Genomic DNA, 27,712 nt, shown 5'->3' on the forward strand with positions numbered 1-27,712 from the left:
ATTTTGGTAGGGTGAGTCTTATTTTGGTAGGGTTAGTCTTATTTTGGTAGGGTTGGTTTTATTTTGGTAGGTTAGTCTTATTCTGGTAGGGTCAGTCTTATTTTGGTAGGTTAGTCTTATTTTGGTAGGATTAGTCTTATTTTGGTAGGTTAATCTTATTTTGGTAGGGTCAGTCTTATTTTGGTAGAGTTAGTCTTATTTTTGTAGGGTTAGTCTTATTTTGGTAGGTTAGTCTTATTTTGGTAGGGTTAGTCTTATTTTGGTAGGGTTAGTCTTATTTTGGTAGGGTTAGTCTTATTTTGGTAGGTTTCTCTCATTTTGGTAGGGTTAGTCTTATTTTGGTAGGGTTAGTCTTATTTTGGTAGCGTTAATCTTATTTTGGTAGGGTTAGTCTTATTTTGGTAGGGTTAGTCTTATTTTGGTAGGGTTAGTCTTATTTTGGTAGGGTGAGTCTTATTTTTTTAGGTTAGTCTTATTTTGGTAGGGTTAGTCTTATTTTGGTAGGGTCAGTCTTATTTTGGTAGGGTCAGTCTTATTTTGGTAGGGTGAGTCTTATTTTGGTAGGGTTAGTCTTATTTTGGTAGGTTAGTCTTATTTTGGTAGGTTAGTCTTATTTTGGTAGGGTTAGTTTTATTTTGGTAGGGTTGGTCTTATTTTGGTAGGTTAGTCTTATTTTGGTAGGTTAGTTTTATTTTGGTAGGGTTAGTTTTATTTTGGTAGGTTAGTCTCATTTTGGTAGGGTTAGTCTTATTTTGGTAGGTTAGTCTTATTTTGATAGGTCTGGTCTTATTTTGGTAGGGTTAGTCTTATTTTGGTAGGTTAGTCTTATTTTGGTAGGGTTTCACTTATTTTGGTAGGGTAGTCTTATTTTGGTAGGGTCAGTCTTATTGTGGTAGGTTAGTCTTCTTTTGGTAGGTCAGTCTTATTTTGGTAGGGTTAGTCTTATTTTGGTAAGTTAGTCTTATTTTGGTAGGGTTAGTCTTATTTTGGTAGGTCAGTCTTATTTTGGTAGGGTTAGTCTTATTTTGGTAGGTTTTCTCTTATTTTGGTAGGGTTAGTCTTATTTTGGTAGGTCAGTCTTATTTTGGTAGGGTTAGTCTTATTTTGGTAGGTTTTCTCTTATTTTGGTAGGGTTAGTCTTATTTTGGTAGGTCAGTCTTATTTTGGTAGGGTTAGTCTTATTTTGGTAAGTTAGTCTTATTTTGGTAGGGTTAGTCTTATTTTGGTAGGTCAGTCTTATTTTGGTAGGTTTTCTCTTATTTTGGTAGGGTTAGTCTTATTTTGGTAGGGTTAGTTTTATTTTGGTAGGGTTAGTCTTATTTTGGTAGGGTTAGTCTTATTTTGGTAGGGTCAGTCTTATTTTGGTAGGGTCAGTCTTATTTTGGTAGGTTAGTCTTATTTTGGTAGGTTAGTCTTATTTTGGTAGGTTAGTTTTATTTTGGTAGGGTCAGTCTTATTTTGGTAGGGTTAGTTTTATTTTGGTAGGGTTAGTTTTATTTTGGTAGGTTAGTCTTATTTTGGTAGGGTTAGTCTTATTTTGGTAGGTTAGTCTTATTTTGATAGGTCTGGTCTTATTTTGGTAGGGTTAGTCTTATTTTGGTAGTTAGTCTTATTTTGGTAGGGTTTCTCTTATTTTGGTAGGGTTAGTCTTATTTTGGTAGGTTAGTCTTATTGTGGTAGGTTAGTCTTATTTTGGTAGGGTTTCTCTTATTTTGGTAGGGTCAGTCTTATTTTGGTAGGGTTAGTCTTATTTTGGTAAGTTAGTCTTATTTTTGTAGGGTTAGTCTTATTTTGGTAAGTTAGTCTTATTTTGGAAGGGTTAGTCTTATTTTGGTAGGTCAGTCTTATTTTGGTAGGGTTAGTCTGATTTTGGTAGGTTTAGTTTTATTTTGGTAGGTTAGTTTTATTTTTGTAGGGTCAGTCTTATTTTGGTAGGGTTAGTCTTATTTTGGTAGTTTGTCTTATTTTGGTAGGGTTAGTCTTATTTGGTAGGGTCAGTCTTATTTTGTTAGGATTAGTCTTATTTTGGTAGGGTCAGTCTTATTTTGTTAGGATTAGTCTTATTTTGGTAGGGTCAGTCTTATTTTGTTAGGATTAGTCTTATTTTGGTAGGTCCAGTCTCATTTTGGTAGGGTTGGTTTTATTTTGGTAGGTTAGTCTTATTTTGGTAGGGTTAGTCTTATTTTGGTAGGGTTAGTCTTATTTTGGTAGGTTTAGTCTTATTTTGGTAGGTTTCTCTTATTTTGGTAGGGTTAGTTTTATTTTGGTAGGGTCAGTCTTATTTTGGTAGGGTTAGTCTTATTTTGGTAGGGTTAGTTTTATTTTGGTAGGATTGGTCTTATTTTGGTAGGTTAGTCTTATTTTGGTAGGGTTAGTCTTATTTTGGTAGGTCAGTCTTATTTTGGTAGGTCAGTCTTATTTTGGTAGGGTTAGTCTTATTTTGGTAGGGTTAGTCTTATTTTGGTAGGGTTAGTCTTATTTTGGTAGGTCAGTCTTATTTTGGTAGGGTTAGTCTTATTTCGGTAGGTCAGTCTTATTTTGGTAGGTTAGTCTTATTTTGGTAGGGTTAGTCTTATTTTGGTAGGGTTAGTCTTATTTTGGTAAGTCAGTCTTATTTTGGTAGGTCAGTCTTATTTTGGTAGGTTTCTCTTATTTTGGTAGGTTATGCTACTGGACATGCTATTGCACATGCTAATGCACATGCTAGTGCACATGCTAATGCACATGCTAATGCACATGCTAATGCACAGGCTAATGCTAATGCACATGCTAATGCACATGTTAATGCTAATGCTAATGCACATGTTAATGCTAATGCACATGTTAATGCTAATGCACATGCTAGTGCACATGCTAATGCACATGCTAATGCACATGTTAATGCTAATGCACATGTTAATGCTAATGCACATGCTAGTGCACATGCTAATGCACATGCTAATGCACATGTTAATGCTAATGCTAATGCACATGTTAATGCTAATGCACATGTTAATGCTAATGCACATGCTAGTGCACATGCTAATGCACATGCTAATGCACATGCTAATGCTAATGCTAATGCTAATGCTAATGCTAGTGTGGATCGGTCCAATCACAACAAACGAACGGAGAGTAAATAAATTTGTTTATGTTTCATACGTTTGTAAACAACAACAACAACAACAACAAAGAGAGCCAATCAGGAGAGAGAGTGTCCCAACAGTGAGCCAATCAGGAGAGAGAGAGTCCCAACAGTGAGCAATCAGGAGAGAGAGTGTCCCAACAGTGAGCCAATCAGGAGAGAGTGTGTCCCAACAGTGAGCCAATCAGGAGAGAGAGTGTCCCAACAGTGAGCCAATCAGGAGAGAGTGTGTGTGTCCTGGTTCACCTGCGGGTCTCCGCGGTTCAAGTCAGGCGCCGTCCGAGGGGGCGCGGGACTCCGAGTCCGAGTCCGACTCCCCCTCTGCGATGTACGGGCGTACGGTGGCGCAGCGGGTGCCCCCTCCCTGGAGGTCCCCTCCTCCCTGGTGGTCCCCTCCTCCCCGGTGGTCCCCTCCTCCCCGGTGGTCCCCTCCTCCCGGTGGTCCCCTCCTCCCTGGTGGTCCCCTCCTCCCCGGTCGCCCCCCTCCACCTCCCCGGTGGTCCCCTCCTCTCTGGTGGTCCCTCCTCCCCGGTGGTCCCGTCCTCCCTGGTGGTCGCCTCCTCCCCGGTGGTCCCCCCCCTCCCCCGGTGGTCGCCCCCCTCCCCGGTGGTCCCCTCCTCCCCGGTGGTCCCCTCCCTGGTGGTCGCCCCCATCCTCCCTGGTGGTCCCCTCCTCCCCGGTGGTCCCCTCCCCCTCGGTGGTCCCCTCCCTGGTGGTCGCCCCCCTGGTGGTCCCCTCCTCCCTGGTGGTCCCGTCCTCCCCGGTGGTCCCCTCCTCCCCGGTGGTCCCCTCCCCGGTGGTCCCCTCCCCGGTGGTCCCTTCCTCCCCGGTGGTCCCCTCCTCCCGGTGGTCGCCCCCCTCCCCGGTGGTCGCCCCTCCCCGGTGGTCCCGTCCTCCCCGGTGGTCCCCCCCTCCCTGGTGGTCCCCTCCCCCTCGGTGGTCGCCCCCGCCCCCGTAGAAGCTGTGGTTGAGGAAGTCCAGGTCCTCTGTGGAGGCGCCGCCGCCGGGTTTGACCTCCTCGCCGCCGCCGCCCGCCTCCCCCCTCCCCGCCCCCGTTGGCGCCCTCCTTCCCCCTCTCCGGTCTCTCCGGCGCCCCTCGCTCTCCGGTGCTGTGGCGGTTCGCTCGGTTCCCACCGTGTCTCTCTCCGGCCGGAGGAGGGGGGAGTCGAACCAGTGACCCGTCCCCCACTGGGCTCGGAGTGTTGCCGTGGCTACGCTGGGGAAGGGGCGGGGCCTGCGGGTGGAGCTGGGAGCTGATTGGCTGCCAGGAGGTGGAGGTGGAGGGCGGGCGGGTGGGGGCGCTGCAGTGCCTGTGGGCGGTGGAGCTGCTGGAGCGAACCATCGCCGTCACGCCGCGACTCTTCTCCGCGTGGTCGCCGGGAAGGGCCCTGTAAACAAGTAAACAACAGGTAAACAAGTAAACAACATGTAAACAACATGTAAACAAGTAAACAACATGTAAACAACAGGTAAACAACAAGTGAACAACATGTAAACAAGTAAACAACATGTAAACAACCATGTAAACAAGTAAACAACATGTAAACAACATGTAAACAAGTAAACAACATGTAAACAACATGTAAACAAGTAAACAACATGTAAACAACAAGTGAACAACATGTAAAACAAGTAAACAACATGTAAACAAGTAAACAACATGTAAACAACATGTAAACAACATGTAAACAACATGTAAACAACAAGTAAACAACATGTAAACAAGTAAACAACAGGTAAACAACATGTAAACAAGTAAACAACATGTAAACAACATGTAAACAAGTAAACAACATGTAAACAACATGTAAACAACATGTAAACAAGTAAACAACATGTAAACAACATGTAAACAAGTAAACAACATGTAAACAACAAGTAAACAACAAGTAAACAACATGTAAACAACAAGTAAACAACATGTAAACAACATGTAAACAACATGTAAACAACAAGTAAACAACATGTAAACAACATGTAAACAACATGTAGACCTCTCCGTCCTGTGGCCCCTGGGCGCCTCCCTAGGGAGGTGTTCCAGGCACGTCCAGCTGGGAGGAGGCCTCGGGGAAGACCCAGGACCAGGTGGAGAGATTAGATCTCCACACTGGCCTGGGAACGCCTCAGGATCCCCCAGTTAGAGCTGGTTAATGTGGCCCGGGAAAGGGAAGTTTGGGGTCCCTGCTGGAGCTGCTGCCCCTGAGACCTGATCCAGGATCAGAGGCTGGAGCTGCTGCTCCTGAGACCTCATCCAGGATCAGAGGCTGGAGCTGCTGCCCCTGAGACCTGATCCAGGATCAGAGGCTGGAGCTGCTGCCCCTGAGACCTGATCCAGGACCAGAGGCTGGAGCTGCTGCCCCTGAGACCTGATCCAGGACCAGAGGCTGGAGCTGCTGCCCCTGAGACCTGATCCAGGACCAGAGGCTGGAGCTGCTGCCCCTGAGACCTGATCCAGGATCAGAGGCTGGAGCTGCTGCCCCTGAGACCTGATCCAGGATCAGAGGCTGGAGCTGCTGCCCCGAGACCTGATCCAGGATCAGAGGCTGGAGCTGCTGCCCCTGAGACCTGATCCAGGATCAGAGGCTGGAGCTGCTGCCCCTGAGACCTGATCCAGGATCAGAGGCTGGAGCTGCTGCCCCTGAGACCTGATCCAGGATCAGAGGCTGGAGCTGCTGCCACTGAGACCTGATCCAGGATCAGAGGCTGGAGCTGCTGCCCCTGAGACCTGATCCAGGATCAGAGGCTGAAGAGGATCTGAGACAGAGACATGTCACTGGGAAAAACCCAGACCATCAGCAGGTCCGTGGGTCCAGACTGGGGACAGGGTCTCAGACGAGGTCCAGACCGGGGACAGGGTCTCAGACTGACAGGAGCCAGGCGTTCTGTCTCTGGGGTCATGAGGACCAGACTAGACCCAGTCCTCTAGATAAGGAATCTGGGGGTCCAGAGACAGGAGGTCTCCTGAGGTCTCTGGAGGTCCAGATACCTCAGGAGACAGGAGGTCTCTGGACCTCCAGAGACCTCCAGAGACCTCCAGAGAGGCAGAGACCTCCAGAGACCTCCAGAGACCCCCAGAGACCTCCAGAGACCTCCAGGGACCTCCAGAGACCTCCAGGGACCTCCAGAGACCTCCAGAGACCTCCAGAGACCTCCAGAGAGGCAGAGACCTCCAGAGACCTCCAGAGACCTCCAGAGACCTCCAGAGACCTCCAGAGACCTCCAGAGAGGCAGAGACCTCCAGAGACCTCCAGAGACCTCCAGAGACCTCCAGAGAGGCAGAGACCTCCAGAGACCTCCAGAGACCCCCAGAGACCTCCAGAGACCTCCAGGGACCTCCAGAGACCTCCAGAGACCTCCAGAGAGGCAGAGACCTCCAGAGACCTCCAGAGACCTCCAGAGACCTCCAGAGAGGCAGAGACCTCCAGAGACCTCCAGAGACCTCCAGAGACCTCCAGAGAGGCAGAGACCTCCAGAGACCTCCAGAGACCTCCAGGGACCTCCAGGGACCTCCAGGGACCTCCAGAGACCTCCAGGGACCTCCAGAGACCTCCAGAGACCTCCAGGGACCTCCAGGGACCTCCAGAGACCTCCAGAGAGGCAGAGACCTCCAGAGACCTCCAGAGACCTCCAGAGACCTCCAGGGACCTCCAGAGACCCCCGAGACCTCCAGAGACCTCCAGGGACCTCCAGGGACCTCCAGAGACCCCCAGAGACCTCCAGAGACCACCAGAGACCTCCAGAGACCTCCAGAGAGGCAGAGACCTCCAGAGACCTCCAGAGACCTCCAGAGACCACCAGAGACCTCCAGAGACCACCAGAGAGGCAGAGACCTCCAGAGACCTCCAGAGACCTCCAGAGAGGCAGAGACCTCCAGAGACCTCCGAGACCTCCAGGGACCTCCAGAGACCTCCAGAGACCTCCAGAGACCCCCAGAGACCTCCAGAGAGGCAGAGACCTCCAGAGAGGCAGAGACCTCCAGGGACCTCCAGAGACCTCCAGAGACCTCCAGAGAGGCAGAGACCTCCAGGGACCTCCGAGACCCCCTGTGTCTGGACCTCCAGAGACCTCCAGAGACCTCCAGAGACAGGGGGTCTCTGCCTCCCTGGAGGTCCCTGGAGGTCTCTGCCTCCCTGGAGGTCTCTGGAGGTCTCTGCCTCTCTGGAGGTCCCTGGAGGTCTCTGGAGGTCCCTGGAGGTCCCTGGAGGTCTCTGGATGTCCCTGGAGGTCTCTGGAGGTCTCTGGAGGTCTCTGGAGGTCTCTGGAGGTCTCTGGAGGTCCCTGGAGGTCCCTGGAGGTCTCTGCCTCTCTGGAGGTCTCTGGAGGTCTCTGCCTCTCTGGAGGTCTCTGGAGGTCCCTGGAGGTCTCTGGAGGTCCAGAGAAAGGAGGTCTCTGGAGGTCCCTGGAGGTCTCTGGAGGTCTCTGGAGGTCCCTGGAGGTCTCTGCCTCTCTGGAGGTCCCTGGAGGTCTCTGGAGGTCTCTGGAGGTCTCTGGAGGTCTCTGGAGGTCCCTGGAGGTCTCTGGAGGTCCCTGGAGGTCCCTGGAGGTCTCTGCCTCTCTGGAGGTCCCTGGAGGTCCCTGGAGGTCTCTGGAGGTCTCTGCCTCTCTGGAGGTCTCTGGAGGTCTCTGCCTCTCTGGAGGTCCCTGGAGGTCTCTGGAGGTCTCTGCCTCTCTGGAGGTCTCTGGAGGTCTCTGCCTCTCTGGAGGTCCCTGGAGGTCTCTGGAGGTCTCTGCCTCTCTGGAGGTCTCTGCCTCTCTGGAGGTCTCTGGAGGTCTCTGCCTCTCTGGAGGTCTCTGGAGGTCCCTGGAGGTCTCTGGAGGTCCAGATCTAAAGACATGTTAGAGCTCTACCGTGCCACTGACCCGTGGATCCTGGAGGCCGACTCGCTCTTCCCCAGCTGGTCCACCGGGCTGTGGTAGGGCGGGGCGGGCTCCGGCTCCGGCTCCGGCTCCTTGGACCCGAAGTAGGCGTCGGTGTCGGCCTGAGGGATCCCCAACCGCTGCACGTAGATGTTCACCAGGAAGTCCAGCTTCCTCTCCATGGACAGGACCTGGGGGGGGGGGGGGGGGGGGGGGGGGGCGCACGAGAACCAATCAGATCCAAGACTCCAAGTCCTTCCTGGGGGGGGGGGGGGGGGGGGCCGGAGGTTACCTGCTTCTCCACCTTCCCCAGCCGCCCCATCATGCTCGGGTCCTCGGGGGGGTCCTCGCTCGCCGGTTTGGGGCGGTCTTTGTCGGCGATGGGGGTCCCCCGGCCCACGATCTGGTCCACCCTGCAACCGGGACACAGAGGGGGGGCAAAGTGAGACCGGCGTGTTTTTATGTGTGTTTTTGGTTTTTAGGGTTTTTTTTTTGTTTTTTTGTTTTTTGTTTTTTTGTTTTTTGTTTTTTGCGTTTTTTGTTTTTTGTGTTTTTTGTTTTTTTTGTGTTTTTTTTGTTTTTTGTTTTTTTGTGTTTTATTGTTTTTTGTTTTTTTTTGTTTTTTCGTTTTTTTGTGTTTTTTGTTTTTTTGTTTTTTTGATTTTTTTTGTGTTTTTTTGTTTTTTCTTGTTTTTTAGTTGTTTTAGGTCGTTTTCAGTTGTTTTAGGGTCGTTTTTAGTAGTTTTAGGGTCGTTTTTAGTTGTTTTAGGGTCGTTTTTAGTTGTTTTAGGTCGTTTTTAGTCGTTTTAGGTCGTTTTTAGTCGTTTTAGGGTCGTTTTTAGTTGTTTTAGGTCGTTTTTAGTTGTTTTAGGGTCGTTTTTAGTTGTTTTAGGGTCGTTTTTAGTTGTTTTAGGGTCGTTTTTAGTTGTTTTAGGTCGTTTTTAGTCGTTTTAGGTCGTTTTTAGTCGTTTTAGGTCGTTTTTAGTCGTTTTAGGGTCGTTTTTAGTCGTTTTAGGGTCGTTTTTAGTCGTTTTAGGGTCGTTTTTAGTTGTTTTAGGTCGTTTTTAGTTGTTTTAGGTCGTTTTTAGTTGTTTTAGGTCGTTTTTAGTTGTTTTAGGGTCGTTTTTAGTTGTTTTAGGTCGTTTTTAGTCGTTTTAGGTCGTTTGTAGTTGTTTTAGGGTCGTTTTTAGTTGTTTTAGGTCGTTTTTAGTTGTTTTAGGTCGTTTTTAGTTGTTTTAGGGTCGTTTTTAGTTGTTTTAGGGTCGTTTTTAGTTGTTTTAGGGTCGTTTTTAGTTGTTTTAGGTCGTTTTTAGTCGTTTTAGGTCGTTTTTAGTTGTTTTAGGTCGTTTTTAGTCGTTTTAGGTCGTTTTTAGTCGTTTTAGGGTCGTTTTAGTTGTTTTAGGGTCGTTTTTAGTTGTTTTAGGTCGTTTTTAGTCGTTTTAGGGTCGTTTTTAGTTGTTTTAGGGTCGTTTTTAGTTGTTTTAGGGTCGTTTTTAGTTGTTTCGTTTTAAGTTGTTTTAGGTCGTTTTTAGTCGTTTAGGGTCGTTTTTAGTTGTTTTAGGGTCGTTTTTAGTTGTTTTAGGGTCGTTTTTAGTTGTTTTAGGGTCGTTTTTAGTCGTTTCTAGTTGTTTTAGGGTCGTTTTTAGTTGTTTTAGGTCGTTTTTAGTCGTTTTAGGGTCGTTTTTAGTTGTTTTAGGTCGTTTTTAGTTGTTTTAGGTCGTTTTTAGTTGTTTTGGGGTCATTTTAGTTGTTTTAGGTCGTTTTTAGTTGTTTTAGGTCGTTTTTAGTCGTTTTAGGTCGTTTTTAGTCGTTTTAGGGTCGTTTTTAGTGGTTTTAGGGTCGTTTTTAGTTGTTTTAGGGTCGTTTTTAGTCGTTTTTAGTCGTTTTTAGTTGTTTTAGGGTCGTTTTTAGTTGTTTTAGGATTGTTTTTTGTCGTTTTAGGGTCGTTTTTAGTCGTTTTGGTCGTTTTTAGTTGTTTTAGGGTCGTTTTTAGTCGTTTTAGGGTCGTTTTTAGTCGTTTTAGGGTCGTTTTTAGTCGTTTTAGGTCGTTTTTAGTTGTTTTAGGTCGTTTTTAGTTGTTTTAGGGTCGTTTTTAGTCATTTTAAGGTCGTTTTTAGTCGTTTTAAGGTAATTTTTAGTCGTTTTTAGTCGTTTTAGGTCGTTTTTAGTTGTTTTAGGGTCGTTTTTAGTTGTTTTAGGTCGTTTTTAGTTGTTTTAGGGTTGTTTTTAGTTGTTTTAGGGTCGTTTTTAGTTGTTTTAGGGTCGTTTTTAGTTGTTTCTCACCTGGACTGGAGGTTCTTGATGCGGGCCAGCATGTCCAGGTGTCCCGCTGAGTACTGTTCGATCACGTCCATGACGTCGTACGGACGCAGACTCTCCTTGAACTTCCTCTTGGACACCATGAAGCGCATGAGACTGGGGGGGGGGGGGGGGGGGGGGGGGGGGCAGAGGGCGTTACCATGGAGACGGAGACAGACCGAGGGCGTTACCACGGAGACGGACCGAGGGCGTCACCAGAGGGTTCAGTCTGGTTTAGTCTGGTTTAGTCTGGTTCAGTCTGGTTCAGTCTGGTTCAGTCTGGTTTAGTCTGGTTCAGTCTGGTTCAGTCTGGTTCAGCCTGGTTCAGCCTGGTTTAGCCTGGTTTAGTCTGGCTCAGTCTGGTTCAGTCTGGTTAGTCTGGTTCAGTCTGGTTCAGTCTGGTTCAGCCTGGTTTAGCCTGGTTTAGTCTGGTTCAGTCTGGTTCAGTCTGGTTAGTCTGGTTCAGTCTGGTTCGGTCTGGTTAGTCTGGTTCAGTCTGGTTTGGTCTGGTTCAGTCTGGTTCGGTTTGGTTCAGTCTGGTTTAGTCTGGTTTAGTCTGGTTCAGTCTGGTTTAGTCTGGTTCAGTCTGGTTCAGTCTGGTTCAGTCTGGTTCAGTCTGGTTTAGCCTGGTTCAGCCTGGTTCAGTCTGGTTCAGCCTGGTTCAGTCTGGTTCAGTCTGGTTTAGTCTGGTTCAGTCTGGTTTAGCCTGGTTCAGCCTGGTTCAGTCTGGTTCAGCCTGGTTCAGTCTGGTTCAGTCTGGTTTAGTCTGGTTCAGTCTGGTTTAGCCTGGTTCAGTCTGGTTCAGCCTGGTTCAGTCTGGTTCAGCCTGGTTCAGACTGGTTCAGTCTGGTTCAGTCTGGTTTAGTCTGGTTCAGTCTGGTTTAGTCTGGTTTAGTCTGGTTTAGCCTGGTTCAGTCTGGTTTAGCCTGGTTCAGTCTGGTTCAGCCTGGTTCAGTCTGGTTCAGTCTGGTTTAGTCTGGTTCAGTCTGGTTCAGTCTGGTTCAGCCTGGTTCAGTCTGGTTCAGTCTGGTTCAGTCTGGTTTAGCCTGGTTCAGTCTGGTTTAGCCTGGTTCAGTCTGGTTTAGTCTGGTTCAGTCTGGTTTAGTCTGGTTCAGTCTGGTTCAGTCTGGTTTAGTCTGGTTTAGTCTGGTTCAGTCTGGTTCAGTCTGGTTCAGTCTGGTTCAGCCTGGTTCAGTCTGGTTCAGTCTGGTTTAGTCTGGTTCAGTCTGGTTCAGCCTGGTTCAGTCTGGTTCAGTCTGGTTCAGTCTGGTTTAGCCTGGTTTAGTCTGGTTCAGTCTGGTTCAGTCTGGTTCAGCCTGGTTCAGTCTGGTTCAGTCTGGTTTAGTCTGGTTCAGCCTGGTTCAGTCTGGTTTAGCCTGGTTTAGCCTGGTTTAGCCTGGGTTAGTCTGGTTCAGTCTGGTTCAGTCTGGTTCAGCCTGGTTCAGTCTGGTTCAGTCTGGTTTAGCCTGGTTTAGTCTGGTTCAGTCTGGTTCAGTCTGGTTCAGTCTGGTTCAGCCTGGTTCAGTCTGGTTCAGTCTGGTTCAGTCTGGTTCAGTCTGGTTCAGCCTGGTTTAGTCTGGTTCAGCCTGGTTTAGTCTGGATCAGCCTGGTTCAGTCTGGTTCAGTCTGGTTCAGTCTGGTTCAGTCTGGTTCAGCCTGGTTTAGTCTGGTTCAGTCTGGTTCAGTCTGGTTCAGTCTGGTTTAGCCAGGTTCAGTCTGGTTCAGTCTGGTTCAGTCTGGTTCAGCCTGGTTTAGTCTGGTTCAGTCTGGTTCAGTCTGGTTCAGTCTGGTTTAGCCTGGTTCAGTCTGGTTCAGTCTGGTTCAGTCTGGTTTAGTCTGGTTTAGCCTGGTTCAGCCTGGTTTAGCCTGGTTTAGTCTGGTTTAGTCTGGTTCAGTCTGGTTTAGTCTGGTTTAGTCTGGTCTAGCCTGGTTCAGTCTGGTTTAGCCTGGTTTAGTCTGGTTCAGTCTGGTTCAGTCTGGTTCAGCCTGGTTCAGTCTGGTTTAGCCTGGTTTAGTCTGGTTCAGTCTGGTTTAGCCTGGTTCAGTCTGGTTCAGTCTGGTTTAGTCTGGTTCAGTCTGGTTCAGTCTGGTTTAGCCTGGTTTAGCCTGGTTTAGTCTGGTTTAGCCTGGTTCAGTCTGGTTTAGTCTGGTTCAGTCTGGTTCAGTCTGGTTTAGCCTGGTTTAGCCTGGTTTAGTCTGGTTTAGCCTGGTTTAGCCTGGTCAGTCTGGTTCAGCCTGGTTCAGTCTGGTTTAGTCTGGTTCAGTCTGGTTCAGCCTGGTTCAGTCTGGTTTAGTCTGGTTCAGTCTGGTTCAGTCTGGTTTAGTCTGGTTCAGTCTGGTTTAGCCTGGTTTAGCCTGGTTTAGTCTGGTTTAGCCTGGTTTAGCCTGGTTCAGTCTGGTTCAGCCTGGTTCAGTCTGGTTTAGTCTGGTTCAGTCTGGTTCAGTCTGGTTCAGTCTGGTTCAGTCTGGTTTAGCCTGGTTCAGTCTGGTTCAGTCTGGTTTAGTCTGGTTCAGTCTGGTTCAGTCTGGTTTAGCCTGGTTTAGTCTGGTTTAGCCTGGTTCAGTCTGGTTCAGTCTGGTTCAGTCTGGTTCAGTCTGGTTCAGTCTGGTTTAGTCTGGTTCAGTCTGGTTTAGTCTGGTTTAGTCTGGTTTAGCCTGGTTTAGCCTGGTTCAGTCTGGTTTAGTCTGGTTTAGTCTGGTTTAGTCTGGTTCAGTCTGGTTTAGCCTGGTTTAGTCTGGTTTAGCCTGGTTCAGTCTGGTTCAGTCTGGTTCAGTCTGGTTTAGTCTGGTTCAGTCTGGTTCAGTCTGGTTTAGTCTGGTTCAGTCTGGTTTAGCCTGGTTTAGCCTGGTTCAGTCTGGTTTAGTCTGGTTCAGTCTGGTTCAGTCTGGTTTAGTCTGGTTCAGTCTGGTTTAGCCTGGTTTAGCCTGGTTCAGTCTGGTTTAGTCTGGTTCAGTCTGGTTCAGTCTGGTTTAGTCTGGTTCAGTCTGGTTTAGCCTGGTTCAGTCTGGTTCAGCCTGGTTCAGTCTGGTTCAGCCTGGTTCAGTCTGGTTCAGTCTGGTTTAGTCTGGTTCAGTCTGGTTCAGTCTGGTTCAGCCTGGTTCAGTCTGGTTTAGTCTGGTTCAGTCTGGTTTAGTCTGGTTTAGTCTGGTTCAGTCTGGTTCAGTCTGGTTTAGCCTGGTTTAGCCTGGTTCAGTCTGGTTTAGTCTGGTTCAGTCTGGTTCAGTCTGGTTTAGTCTGGTTCAGTCTGGTTCAGTCTGGTTTAGTCTGGTTTAGTCTGGTTTAGCCTGGTTCAGTCTTGTTTAGCCTGGTTTAGTCTGGTTTAGTCTGGTTCAGTCTGGTTCAGTCTGGTTCAGCCTGGTTCAGTCTGGTTTAGCCTGGTTTAGTCTGGTTCAGTCTGGTTTAGCCTGGTTCAGTCTGGTTCAGCCTGGTTCAGTCTGGTTTAGTCTGGTTCAGTCTGGTTCAGTCTGGTTTAGTCTGGTTCAGTCTGGTTAGTCTGGTTTAGTCTGGTTTAGTCTGGTTCAGTCTGGTTCAGTCTGGTTAGTCTGGTTCAGTCTGGTTCAGTCTGGTTCAGCCTGGTTTAGCCTGGTTTAGTCTGGTTCAGTCTGGTTCAGTCTGGTTCAGCCTGGTTAGTCTGGTTCAGTCTGGTTTGGTCTGGTTCAGTCTGGTTCAGTTTGGTTCAGTCTGGTTTAGTCTGGTTTAGTCTGGTTCAGTCTGGTTTAGTCTGGTTCAGTCTGGTTCAGTCTGGTTCAGTCTGGTTCAGTCTGGTTCAGTCTGGTTTAGCCTGGTTCAGCCTGGTTCAGTCTGGTTCAGCCTGGTTCAGTCTGGTTCAGTCTGGTTTAGTCTGGTTCAGTCTGGTTCAGTTTGGTTCAGTCTGGTTTAGTCTGGTTTAGTCTGGTTCAGTCTGGTTTAGTCTGGTTCAGTCTGGTTCAGTCTGGTTCAGTCTGGTTCAGTCTGGTTTAGCCTGGTTCAGCCTGGTTCAGTCTGGTTCAGCCTGGTTCAGTCTGGTTCAGTCTGGTTTAGTCTGGTTCAGTCTGGTTTAGCCTGGTTCAGCCTGGTTCAGTCTGGTTCAGCCTGGTTCAGTCTGGTTCAGTCTGGTTTAGTCTGGTTCAGTCTGGTTTAGCCTGGTTCAGTCTGGTTCAGCCTGGTTCAGTCTGGTTCAGCCTGGTTCAGACTGGTTCAGTCTGGTTCAGTCTGGTTTAGTCTGGTTCAGTCTGGTTTAGTCTGGTTTAGTCTGGTTTAGCCTGGTTCAGTCTGGTTTAGCCTGGTTCAGTCTGGTTCAGCCTGGTTCAGTCTGGTTCAGTCTGGTTTAGTCTGGTTCAGTCTGGTTCAGTCTGGTTTAGCCTGGTTCAGTCTGGTTTAGTCTGGTTCAGTCTGGTTCAGCCTGGTTTAGTCTGGTTTAGCCTGGTTCAGTCTGGTTTAGTCTGGTTCAGTCTGGTTCAGTCTGGTTCAGTCTGGTTCAGTCTGGTTCAGTCTGGTTTAGTCTGGTTTAGTCTGGTTCAGTCTGGTTCAGTCTGGTTCAGTCTGGTTTAGTCTGGTTCAGTCTGGTTTAGTCTGGTTAGTCTGGTTCGGTCTGGTTTGGTCTGGTTCAGTCTGGTTCAGTTTGGTTCAGTCTGGTTTAGTCTGGTTTAGTCTGGTTCAGTCTGGTTTAGTCTGGTTCAGTCTGGTTCAGTCTGGTTCAGTCTGGTTCAGTCTGGTTCAGTCTGGTTCAGTCTGGTTTAGTCTGGTTCAGTCTGGATTAGCCTGGTTCAGTCTGGTTCAGTCTGGTTCAGTCTGGTTTAGTCTGGTTCAGTCTGGTTCAGTCTGGTTCAGTCTGGTTTAGCCTGGTTCAGTCTGGTTCAGCCTGGTTCAGTCTGGTTCAGTCTGGTTCAGTCTGGTTCAGTCTGGTTTAGTCTGGTTTAGTCTGGTTCAGTCTGGTTCAGTCTGGTTCAGTCTGGTTCAGTCTGGTTCAGTCTGGTTTAGTCTGGTTCAGTCTGGTTCAGTCTGGTTCAGTCTGGTTTAGCCTGGTTCAGTCTGGTTCAGCCTGGTTCAGTCTGGTTCAGTCTGGTTCAGTCTGGTTCAGTCTGGTTCAGTCTGGTTCAGTCTGGTTCAGTCTGGTTTAGTCTGGTTCAGTCTGGTTCAGTCTGGTTTAGTCTGGTTCAGTCTGGTTCAGCCTGGTTCAGTCTGGTTCAGTCTGGTTCAGTCTGGTTTAGTCTGGTTCAGCCTGGTTCAGTCTGGTTCAGTCTGGTTCAGTCTGGTTTAGTCTGGTTCAGTCTGGTTCAGCCTGGTTTAGTCTGGTTCAGTCTGGTTCAGTCTGGTTCAGCCTGGTTTAGCCTGGTTTAGCCTGGTTCAGTCTGGTTCAGTCTGGTTTAGCCTGGTTCAGAACAGAAAACAGTGAAACAACAGAAAAGAGTGAGAGAATAAAAGAAGGAGGGATGACGGAGGTGGAGGTGGAGGTCTGGTTCTTACCCAGCAGCTGATGGTGACCTTTGACCTTTGACCCTTTGACCTTTGACCCTTTGACCTTTGACCCTTTGACCCTTTGACCTTTGATGGTAAACAAACAAAAACAAACAAACAAACAAAAACAAAAGGATGAGAAACAGAAAGAAAGAATAAAGAAAGGATGAGTGGAGTGATGGAGGGATGGAGTGATGGAGGGATGGAGTGATGGAGGGATGGAGGGATGGAGGGTCGGAGGGATGGAGTGATGGAGGGATGGAGTGATGGAGGGATGGAGTGATGGAGTGATGGAGGGATAGAGTGATGGAGTGATGGAGTGATGGAGGGATGGAGTGATGGAGTGATGGAGGGATGGAGTGATGGAGGGATGGAGGTGTGGAGTGATGGAGTGATGGAGGGATGGAGGTGTGGAGTGATGGAGGGATGGAGTGATGGAGTGATGGAGGTGTGGAGTGATGGAGTGATGGAGTGATGGAGTGATGGAGGTGTAGAGTGATGGAGTGATGGAGGGATGGAGCGATGGAGGGATGGAGGGATGGAGGGATGGAGCGACGGAGCGACGGAGGGACGGAGGGATGGAGGGATGGAGGGATGGAGTGATGGAGCGATGGAGGGATGGAGGGATGGAGGGATGGAGCGATGGAGGGATGGAGTGATAGAGTGATGGAGTGATGGAGGGATGGAGTGATGGAGTGATGGAGGGATGGAGGGATGGAGTGATGGAGGGATGGAGTGATGGAGTGATGGAGGGATGGAGTGATGGAGGGATGGAGTGATGGAGGGATGGAGGGATGGAGTGATGGAGGGATGGAGTGATGGAGGTGCAGAGTGATGGAGTGATGGAGTGATGGAGGGATGGAGGGATGGAGTGATGGAGGGATGGAGGTATAGAGTGATGGAGGGATGGAGTGATGGAGGGATGGAGTGATGGAGCGATGGAGCGATGGAGCGATGGAGTGATGGAGCGATGGAGTGATGGAGGGATGGAGTGATGGAGTGATGGAGTGATGGAGTGATGGAGGGATGGAGTGATGGAGGGATGGAGCGATGGAGGGATGGAGCGATGGAGGGATGGAGCGATGGAGGGATGGAGGGATGGAGCGATGGAGTGATAGAGTGATGGAGGGATGGAGTGATGGAGTGATGGAGTGATGGAGTGATGGAGTGATGGAGGGATGGAGTGATGGAGGGATGGAGCGATGGAGGGATGGAGCGATGGAGGGATGGAGTGATGGAGGGATGGAGGGATGGAGCGATGGAGTGATAGAGCGATGGAGGGATGGAGTGATGGAGGGATGGAGTGATGGAGGTGTAGAGTGATGGAGTGATGGAGGGATGGAGTGATGGAGCGATGGAGTGATGGAGTGATGGAGGGATAGAGTGATGGAGGGATGGAGGGATGGAGTGATGGAGGGATGGAGTGATGGAGGTGTAGAGTGATGGAGTGATGGAGGGATGGAGTGATGGAGGGATGGAGCGATGGAGTGATAGAGTGAGGGATGCAGTGATGGAGTGATGGAGTGATGGAGGGATGGAGCGATGGAGCGATGGAGCGATGGAGGGATGGAGGGATGGAGGGATGGAGGGATGGAGTGATGGAGTGATGGAGTGATGGAGTGATGGAGGGATGGAGTGATGGAGTGATGGAGTGATGGAGTGATGGAGTGATGGAGTGATGGAGTGATGGAGTGATGGAGTGATGGAGTGATGGAGTGATAGAGTGATAGAGTGATAGAGTGATGGAGGGATGGAGGGATGGAGGGATGGAGTGATGGAGGGATGGAGTGATGGAGTGATGGAGTGATGGAGGGATGGAGGGATGGAGGGATGGAGTGATGGAGTGATGGAGGGATGGAGGGATGGAGGGATGGAGTGATGGAGGGATGGAGGGATGGAGTGATGGAGTGATGGAGTGATGGAGTGATGGAGTGATGGAGTGATGGAGGGATGGAGGGATGGAGTGATAGAGTGATAGAGTGATGGAGTGATGGAGTGATGGAGTGATGGAGTGATGGAGTGATGGAGTGATGGAGTGATGGAGTGATGGAGTGATGGAGTGATGGAGTGATGGAGTGATGGAGTGATAGAGTGATGGAGGGATGGAGGGATGGAGTGATGGAGTGATGGAGGGATGGAGGGATGGAGTGATGGAGGGATGGAGGGATGGAGGGATGGAGGGATGGAGCGATGGAGGGATGGAGTGATGGAAGGATGGAAGGATGGAGGGATGGAGGGATGGAGTGATGGAGGGATGGAGGGATGGAGTGATGGAGGGATGGAGTGATGGAGTGATGGAGGGATGGAGTGATGGAGTGATGGAGGGATGGAGCGATGGAGGGATGGAGCGATGGAGGGATGGAGGGATGGAGGGATGGAGTGATGGAGGGATGGAGGGATGGAGGGATGGAGGGATGGAGGTATAGAGTGATGGAGGGATGGAGTGATGGAGGGATGGAGGGATGGAGGTATAGAGTGATGGAGGGATGGAGGGATGGAGGGATGGAGTGATGGAGGGATGGAGTGATGGAGGGATGGAGTGATGGAGGGATGGAGGGATGGAGGGATGGAGTGATGGAGTGATGGAGCGATGGAGGGATGGAGTGATGGAGGGATGGAGGGATAGAGGGATGGAGGGATGGAGTGATGGAGTGATGGAGGGATGGAGCGATGGAGCGATGGAGCGATGGAGCGATGGAGTGATGGAGGGATGGAGCGATGGAGGGATGGAGGGATGGAGTGATGGAGTGATGGAGTGATGGAGGGATGGAGTGATGGAGGGATGGAGGGATGGAGTGATGGAGGGATGGAGGGATGGAGTGATGGAGGTGTAGAGTGATGGAGTGATGGAGGTGTAGAGTGATGGAGTGATGGAGTGATGGAGTGATGGAGGGATGGAGGGATGGAGGGATGGAGTGATGGAGGTGTAGAGTGATGGAGTGATGGAGTGATGGAGGGATGGAGGGATGGAGCGATGGAGCGATGGAGGGATGGAGGGATGGAGTGATGGAGTGATGGAGGGATGGAGGGATGGAGTGATGGAGCGATGGAGGGATGGAGTGATGGAGGGATGGAGGGATGGAGTGATGGAGGGATGGAGGGATGGAGGGATGGAGTGATGGAGGGATGGAGTGATGGAGGGATGGAGTGATGGAGTGATGGAGTGATGGAGGGATGGAGGGATGGAGTGATGGAGGGATGGAGTGATGGAGGGATGGAGGGATGGAGTGATGGAGGGATGGAGGGATGGAGTGATGGAGTGATGGAGTGATGGAGGGATGGAGTGATGGAGGGATGGAGTGATGGAGTGATGGAGGGATGGAGGGATGAAGGGATGGAGTGATGGAGGGATGGAGGGATGGAGGGATGGAGTGATGGAGTGATGGAGGGATGGAGCGATGGAGGGATGGAGGGATGGAGCGATGGAGGGATGGAGTGATGGAGGGATGGAGCGATGGAGGGATGGAGGGATGGAGTGATGGAGGGATGGAGTGATGGAGTGATGGAGGGATGGAGTGATGGAGTGATGGAGGGATGGAGGGATGGAGTGATGGAGTGATGGAGGGATGGAGAGATGGAGGGATGGAGTGATGGAGTGATGGAGCGATGGAGGGATGGAGGGATGGAGTGATGGAGTGATGGAGCGATGGAGCGATGGATGGAGGGATGGAGTGATGGAGTGATGGAGGGATGGAGTGATGGAGGGATGGAGTGATGGAGTGATGGAGTGATGGAGGGATGGAGGGAGGGATGGAGTGATGGAGTGATGGATGGAGGGATGGAGTGATGGAGTGATGGAGAGATGGAGCGATGGAGGGATGGAGTGATGGAGTGATGGAGCGATGGAGCGATGGAGCGATGGATGGAGGGATGGAGTGATGGAGTGATGGAGCGATGGAGCGATGGATGGAGGGATGGAGTGATGGAGTGATGGAGTGATGGAGCGATGGAGCGATGGATGGAGGGATGGAGTGATGGAGTGATGGAGGGATGGAGTGATGGAGGGATGGAGTGATGGAGTGATGGAAGGATGGAGGGATGGAGGGATGGAGTGATGGAGGGATGGAGTGATGGAGTGATGGAGTGATGGAGGGATGGAGCGATGGAGGGATGGAGGGATGGAGGGATGGAGGGATGGAGTGATGGAGTGATGGAGCGATGGAGGGATGGAGCGATGGAGGGATGGAGGGATGGAGTGATGCAGTGATGGAGTGATGGAGCGATGGAGGGATGGAGGGATGGAGTGATGGAGCGATGGAGGGATGGAGGGATGGAGGGATGGAGGGATGGAGTGATGGAGTGATGGAGTGATGGAGGGATGGAGTGATGGAGTGATGGAGGGATGGAGGGATGGAGTGATGGAGGGATGGAGTGATGGAGGTGTAGAGTGATGGAGTGATGGAGGGATGGAGTGATGGAGGGATGGAGGGATGGAGTGATGGAGGGATGGAGTGAGAGTGATGGAGTGATGGAGGGATGGAGTGATGGAGGGATGGAGGGATGGAGTGATGGAGGGATGAGTGATGGAGTGATGGAGGGATGGAGGGATGGAGGGATGGAGTGATGGAGGGATGGAGTGATGGAGGGATGCAGTGATGGAGTGATGGAGCGATGGAGTGATGGAGGGATGGAGTGATGGAGGTGTAGAGTGATGGAGTGATGGAGGGATGGAGTGATGGAGGGATGGAGGGATGGAGTGATGGAGGGATGGAGTGAGAGTGATGGAGTGATGGAGGGATGGAGGTGTAGAGTGATGGAGTGATGGAGTGATGGAGGGATGGAGTGATGGAGGGATGGAGTGATGGAGGGATGGAGTGAGAGTGATGGAGTGATGGAGGGATGGAGTGATGGAGGGATGGAGGGATGGAGTGATGGAGTGATGGAGGGATGGAGGGATGGAGTGATGGAGGGATGGAGGGATGGAGTGATGGAGGGATGGAGGGATGGAGTGATGGAGCGATGGAGCGATGGAGCGATGGAGGGATGGAGTGATGGAGTGATTGAGTGATGGAGCGATGGAGCGATGGAGCGATGGAGGGATGGAGTGATGGAGGGATGGAGGGATGGAGGGATGGAGTGATGGAGGGATGGAGGGATGGAGGGATGGAGGGATGGAGTGATGGAGGGATGGAGGGATGGAGTGATGGAGGGATGGAGTGATGGAGGGACGGAGTGATGGAGTGATGGAGGGATGGAGTGATGGAGTGATGGAGGGATGGAGTGATGGAGGGACGGAGTGATGGAGTGACGGAGGGATGGAGTGATGGAGGGACGGAGTGATGGAGGGACGGAGTGATGGAGTGACGGAGGGACGGAGTGATGGAGTGACGGAGGGATGGAGGGATGGAGGGATGGAGTGATGGAGGGATGGAGGGACGGAGTGATGGAGTGACGGAGGGACGGAGTGATGGAGTGACGGAGGGATGGAGGGATGGAGGGATGGAGTGATGGAGGGATAGAGTGATGGAGGGATGGAGCGATGGAGGGATGGAGTGATGGAGTGATGGAGGGATGGAGTGATGGAGGGATGGAGTGATGGAGGGATGGAGGGATGGAGGGATGGAGTGATGGAGGGATGGAGGGATGGAGTGATGGAGGGATGGAGTGATGGAGTGATGGAGGGATGGAGCGATGGAGGGATGGAGTGATGGAGGGATGGAGGGATGGAGGGATGGAGGTGTAGAGTGATGGAGGGATGGAGTGATGGAGCGATGGAGGGATGGAGTGATGGAGGGATGGAGGGATAGAGTGATGGAGTGATGGAGGGATGGAGGGATGGAGTGATGGAGGGATGGAGGGATGGAGCGATAGAGCGATGGAGCGATGGAGCGATGGAGGGATGGAGTGATGGAGTGATGGAGGGATGGAGTGATGGAGGGATGGAGTGATGGAGTGATGGAGTGATGGAGGGATGGAGCGATGGAGTGATGGAGGGATGGAGGGATGGAGTGATGGAGTGATGGAGGGATGGAGTGACGGAGTGATGGAGTGATAGAAGGATGGAGTGATGGAGGGATGGAGTGATGGAGGGATAGAGGGATGGAGTGATGGAGGGATGGAGCGATGGAGTGATGGAGGGATGGAGGGATGGAGTGATGGAGTGATGGAGGGATAGAGTGATAGAGTGATGGAGTGATGGAGGGATGGAGTGATGGAGGGATGGAGGGATGGAGTGATGGAGTGATGGAGGGATGGAGTGACGGAGTGATGGAGTGATAGAAGGATGGAGTGATGGAGGGATGGAGTGATGGAGGGATGGAGGGATGGAGTGATGGAGCGATGGAGGGATGGAGGGATGGAGGGATGGAGCGATGGAGGGATGGAGTGATGGAGGGATGGAGTGATGGAGCGATGGAGCGATGGAGGGATGGAGGGACGGAGGGACGGAGTGATGGAGGGATGGAGGGATGGAGTGATGGAGGGATGGAGCGATGGAGGGATGGAGTGATGGAGTGATGGAGGGATGTAGGGATGGAGTGATGGAGTGATGGAGTGATGGAGGGATGGAGGGATGTAGGGATGGAGTGATGGAGTGATGGAGTGATGGAGCGATGGAGGGATGGAGCGATGGAGTGATGGAGGGATGGAGTGATGGAGTGATGGAGTGATGGAGCGATGGAGTGATGGAGTGATGGAGCGATGGAGTGATGGAGGGATGGAGTGATGGAGTGATGGAGGGATGGAGGGATGGAGGGATGGAGTGATGGAGTGATGGAGGGATGGAGTGATGGAGGGATGGAGCGATGGAGTGATGGAGGGATGGAGTGATGGAGTGATGGAGTGATGGAGGGATGGAGTGATGGAGGGATGGAGCGATGGAGTGATGGAGGGATGGAGTGATGGAGTGATGGAGTGATGGAGCGATGGAGCGATGGAGGGATGGAGGGATGGAGGGATGGAGCGATGGAGGTGTAGAGCGATGGAGTGATGGAGGGATGGAGTGATGGAGGGATGGAGGGATGGAGGGATGGAGGGATGGAGGGATGGAGTGATGGAGGGATGGAGCGATGGAGGGATGGAGTGATGGAGGGATGGAGTGATGGAGTGATGGAGTGATGGAGCGATGGAGGGATGGAGGGATGGAGTGATGGAGGGATGTAATGATGGAGGGATGGAGTGATGGAGTGATGGAGGGATGGAGGGATGGAGGGATGGAGGGATGGAGTGATGGAGGGATGGAGGGATGGAGTGATGGAGGGATGGAGGGATGGAGTGATGGAGGGATGGAGTGATGGAGCGATGGAGCGATGGAGGGATGGAGTGATGGAGTGATGGAGTGATGGAGGGATGGAGGGATGGAGGGATGGAGGGATAGAGTGATAGAGTGATAGAGTGATGGAGGGATGGAGGGATGGAGTGATGGAGGGATGGAGGGATGGAGAGATGGAGTGATGGAGGGATGGAGGGATGGAGTGATGGAGTGATGGAGGGATGGAGGTGGAGTGATGGAGTGATGGAGGGATGGAGGGATGGAGTGATGGAGTGATGGAGGGATGGAGGTGGAGTGATGGAGTGATGGAGGGATGGAGTGATGGAGGGATGGAGGGATGGAGTGATGGAGTGATGGAGTGATGGAGGGATGGAGGGATGGAGGGATGGAGTGATGGAGGGATGGAGTGATGGAGGGATGGAGGGATGGAGTGATGGAGGTGTAGAGGGATGGAGGGATGGAGTGATGGAGTGATGGAGTGATGGAGTGATGGAGGGATGGAGGGATGGAGGGATGGAGGGATGGAGCGATGGAGGGATGGAGGGATGGAGTGATGGAGGGATGGAGTGATGGAGGGATGGAGGGATGGAGTGATGGAGTGATGGAGGGATGGAGGTGGAGTGATGGAGTGATGGAGGGATGGAGTGATGGAGGGATGGAGTGATGGAGGGATGGAGGGATGGAGTGATGGAGTGATGGAGGGATGGAGTGATGGAGGGATGGAGTGATGGAGGGATGGAGTGATGGAGGGATGGAGGGATGGAGTGATGGAGGTGTAGAGGGATGGAGGGATGGAGTGATGGAGTGATGGAGTGATGGAGTGATGGAGGGATGGAGGGATGGAGTGATGGAGGGATGGAGGGATGGAGGGATGGAGGGATGGAGTGATGGAGGGATGGAGGTGGAGTGATGGAGGGATGGAGTGATGGAGTGATGGAGGGATGGAGGTGGAGTGATGGAGGGATGGAGTGATGGAGTGATGGAGGGATGGAGTGATGGAGGGATGGAGGGATGGAGGGATGGAGTGATGGAGGGATGGAGTGATGGAGGGATGGAGTGATGGAGGGATGGAGGGATGGAGTGATGGAGGTGTAGAGGGATGGAGGGATGGAGTGATGGAGTGATGGAGTGATGGAGTGATGGAGGGATGGAGGGATGGAGTGATGGAGCGATGGAGCGATGGAGGGATGGAGCGATGGAGAGATGGAGGGATGGAGTGATGGAGTGATGGAGGGATGGAGTGATGGAGCGATGGAGGGATGGAGCGATGGAGAGATGGAGGGATGGAGGGATGGAGTGATGGAGGGATGGAGTGATGGAGGGATGGAGGGATGGAGTGATGGAGGGATGCAGTGATGCAGTGATGGAGGGATGGAGTGATGGAGGGATGGAGTGATGGAGGGATGGAGGGATGGAGTGATGGAGGGATGGAGGGATGGAGGGATGGAGGGATGGAGCGATGGAGGGATGGAGGGATGGAGTGATGGAGCGATGGAGGGATGGAGTGATGGAGGGATGGAGTGATGGAGGGATGGAGGGATGGAGGGATGGAGGGATGGAGGGATGGAGGGATGGAGTGATGGAGGGATGGAGGGATGGAGGGATGGAGTGATGGAGTGATGGAGTGATGGAGGGATGGAGCGACGGAGCGACGGAGCGACGGAGGGACGGAGTGACGGAGTGACGGAGTGACGGAGTGACGGAGTGACGGAGTGATGGAGTGATGGAGTGATGGAGTGATGGAGTGATGGAGTGATAGAGTGATGGAGTGATGGAGCGATGGAGGGATGGAGTGATGGAGTGATGGAGGGATGGAGGGATGGAGTGATGGAGGGATGGAGGGATGGAGTGATAGAGTGATGGAGTGATGGAGGGATGGAGTGATGGAGTGATGGAGGGATGGAGTGATGGAGCGATGGAGCGATGGAGTGATGGAGGGATGGAGTGATGGAGGGATGGAGTGATGGAGGGATGGAGGGATGGAGTGATGGAGGGATGGAGGGATGGAGTGATGGAGGGATGGAGGGATGGAGGGATGGAGGGATGGAGTGATGGAGGGATGGAGTGATGGAGGGATGGAGGGATGGAGTGATGGAGGGATGGAGTGATGGAGGGATGGAGCGATGGAGTGATGGAGGTGTGGAGGGATGGAGTGATGGAGGGATGGAGTGACGGAGTGATGGAGGGATGGAGGGATGGAGTGATGGAGGGATGGAGGGATGGAGGGATGGAGTGATGGAGTGATGGAGGGATGGAGGGATGGAGTGATGGAGTGATGGAGGGATGGAGGGATGGAGTGATGGAGGGATGGAGGGATGGAGTGATGGAGTGATGGAGGGATGGAGTGATGGAGTGATGGAGTGATGGAGGGATGGAGTGATGGAGTGATGGAGGGATGGAGGGATGGAGTGATGGAGGGATGGAGTGATGGAGGGATGGAGTGATGGAGGTGTAGAGTGATGGAGTGATGGAGGGATGGAGTGATGGAGGGATGGAGGGATGGAGTGATGGAGGGATGGAGTGAGAGTGATGGAGTGATGGAGTGATGGAGGGATGGAGTGATGGAGGGATGGAGGGATGGAGGGATGGAGCGATGGAGCGATGGAGCGATGGAGCGATGGAGCGATGGAGCGATGGAGGGATGGAGTGATGGAGGGATGGAGGGATGGAGGGATGGAGGGATGGAGTGATGGAGGGATGGAGGGATGGAGCGATGGAGGGATGGAGGGATGGAGGGATGGAGTGATGGAGGGATGGAGTGATGGAGTGATGGAGTGATGGAGTGATGGAGTGATGGAGGGATGGAGTGATGGAGTGATGGAGTGATGGAGTGATGGAGTGATGGAGTGATGGAGGGATGGAGTGATGGAGTGATGGAGTGATGGAAGGATGGAGGGATGGAGGGATGGAGTGATGGAGGGATGGAGGGATGGAGGGATGGAGTGATGGAGTGATGGAGTGATGGAGGGATGGAGTGATGGAGGGATAGAGTGATGGAGGTGTAGAGTGATGGAGTGATGGAGGGATGGAGGGATGGAGTGATGGAGGGATGAAGGGATGGAGTGATGGAGGGATGGAGTGATGGAGCGATGGAGTGATAGAGTGATGGAGTGATGGAGTGATGGAGTGATGGAGGGATGGAGTGATGGAGTGATGGAGTGATGGAGGGATGGAGTGATGGAGGGATGGAGTGATAGAGTGATGGAGTGATGGAGTGATGGAGGGATGGAGGGATGGAGGGATAGAGTGATGGAGGGATGGAGGGATGGAGTGATGGAGGGATGGAGGGATGGAGTGATGGAGGTGGAGTGATGGAGTGATGGAGTGATGGAGTGATGGAGGGATGGAGGGATGGAGTGATGGAGGGATGGAGGGATGGAGGGATGGAGTGATGGAGGGATGGAGGGATGGAGTGATGGAGGGATGGAGTGATGGAGTGATGGAGTGATGGAGGGATGGAGTGATGGAGGGATGGAGTGATGGAGGGATAGAGTGATGGAGGGATGGAGTGATGGAGGGATGGAGGGATGGAGGGATGGAGGGATGGAGTGATGGAGGGATGGAGTGATGGAGGGATGGAGGGATGGAGTGATGGAGGGATGGAGGGATGGAGTGATGGAGTGATGGAGGGGTGGAGTGATGGAGCGATGGAGTGATGGAGCGATGGAGCGATGGAGTGATGGAGTGATGGAGGGATGGAGTGATGGAGGGATGGAGTGATGGAGTGATGGAGGGATGGAGTGATGGAGGGATGGAGTGATGGAGTGATGGAGTGATGGAGGGATGGAGTGATGGAGTGATGGAGGGATGGAGTGATGGAGGGATGGAGTGATGGAGGGATGGAGGGATGGAGTGATGGAGGGATGGAGTGATGGAGTGATGCAGTGATGGAGGGATGGAGTGATGGAGGTGTAGAGGGACAGTGGAGTGGAGCGGTGGCACAGTGGGCGGCTCGTACCACACGGCTCTGATGGTGACCTTTAACCCCGGCGTCAGGTCCTGGGCCACGAACTCACAGTGGCAGCTCTTAGTGTCGTCAGCCGGGTCGTCTCCAGGGAGACAGGCGTCTAAACAACAACAACAACAACAACAACAACAACGTCAACAACAACAACATCAGCCGGGTCGTCTCCAGGGAGACAGGCGTCTAAACAACAACAACAACAACAACAACAACAACAACATCAACAACGTCAGCAGGGTCGTCTCCAGGGAGACAGGCGTCTAAACAACAACAACAACAACAACAACAACAACAACAACAACAACAACATCAACAACGTCAGCAGGGTCGTCTCCAGGGAGACAGGCGTCTAAACAACAACAACAACAACAACAACAACAACGTCAGCCGGGTCGTCTCCAGGGAGACAGGCGTCTAAACAACAACAACAACAACAACAACAACAACAACATCAGCCGGGTCGTCTCCAGGGAGACAGGCGTCTAAACAACAACAACAACAACAACAACAACAACAACAACAACATCAGCCGGGTCGTCTCCAGGGAGACAGGCGTCTAAACAACAACAACAACAACAACAACAACAACAACAACGTCAGCCGGGTCGTCTCCAGGGAGACAGGCGTCTAAACAACAACAACAACAACAACAACAACAACAACGTCAGCCGGGTCGTCTCCAGGGAGACAGGCGTCTAAACAACAACAACAACAAAAACAACAACAACGTCAGCCGGGTCGTCTCCAGGGAGACAGGCGTCTAAACAACAACAACAACAACAACAACAACATCAGCCGGGTCGTCTCCAGGGAGACAGGCGT

The 27,712-nt window shown here is 51.6% G+C and overlaps 1 protein-coding gene across 1 annotated transcript in view; it reads right to left on the reverse strand.

Moving 5' to 3' along the window:
• Positions 1 to 3,392: 3,392 nt before the first annotated feature.
• The window catches only part of LOC310966400 (potassium voltage-gated channel subfamily KQT member 2-like), a gene marked incomplete at both ends in the record, with an annotated part of 56,319 nt that continues 31,999 nt past the window's right edge, over positions 3,393 to 27,712 (reverse strand). The window contains 7 exon segments of the mRNA XM_083940988.1: positions 3,393 to 3,506; positions 3,614 to 4,148; positions 4,150 to 4,512; positions 7,973 to 8,172; positions 8,274 to 8,394; positions 10,265 to 10,396; positions 26,885 to 26,993. Coding sequence (XP_083797114.1) covers positions 3,393 to 3,506; positions 3,614 to 4,148; positions 4,150 to 4,512; positions 7,973 to 8,172; positions 8,274 to 8,394; positions 10,265 to 10,396; positions 26,885 to 26,993 — 1,574 coding nt within the window.

The sequence above is a fragment of the Echiichthys vipera genome, assembly GCF_963691815.1.
Source record: "Echiichthys vipera genome assembly, contig: SCAFFOLD_44, whole genome shotgun sequence".
Classification (NCBI taxonomy): Eukaryota; Metazoa; Chordata; class Actinopteri; order Perciformes; family Trachinidae; genus Echiichthys; species Echiichthys vipera.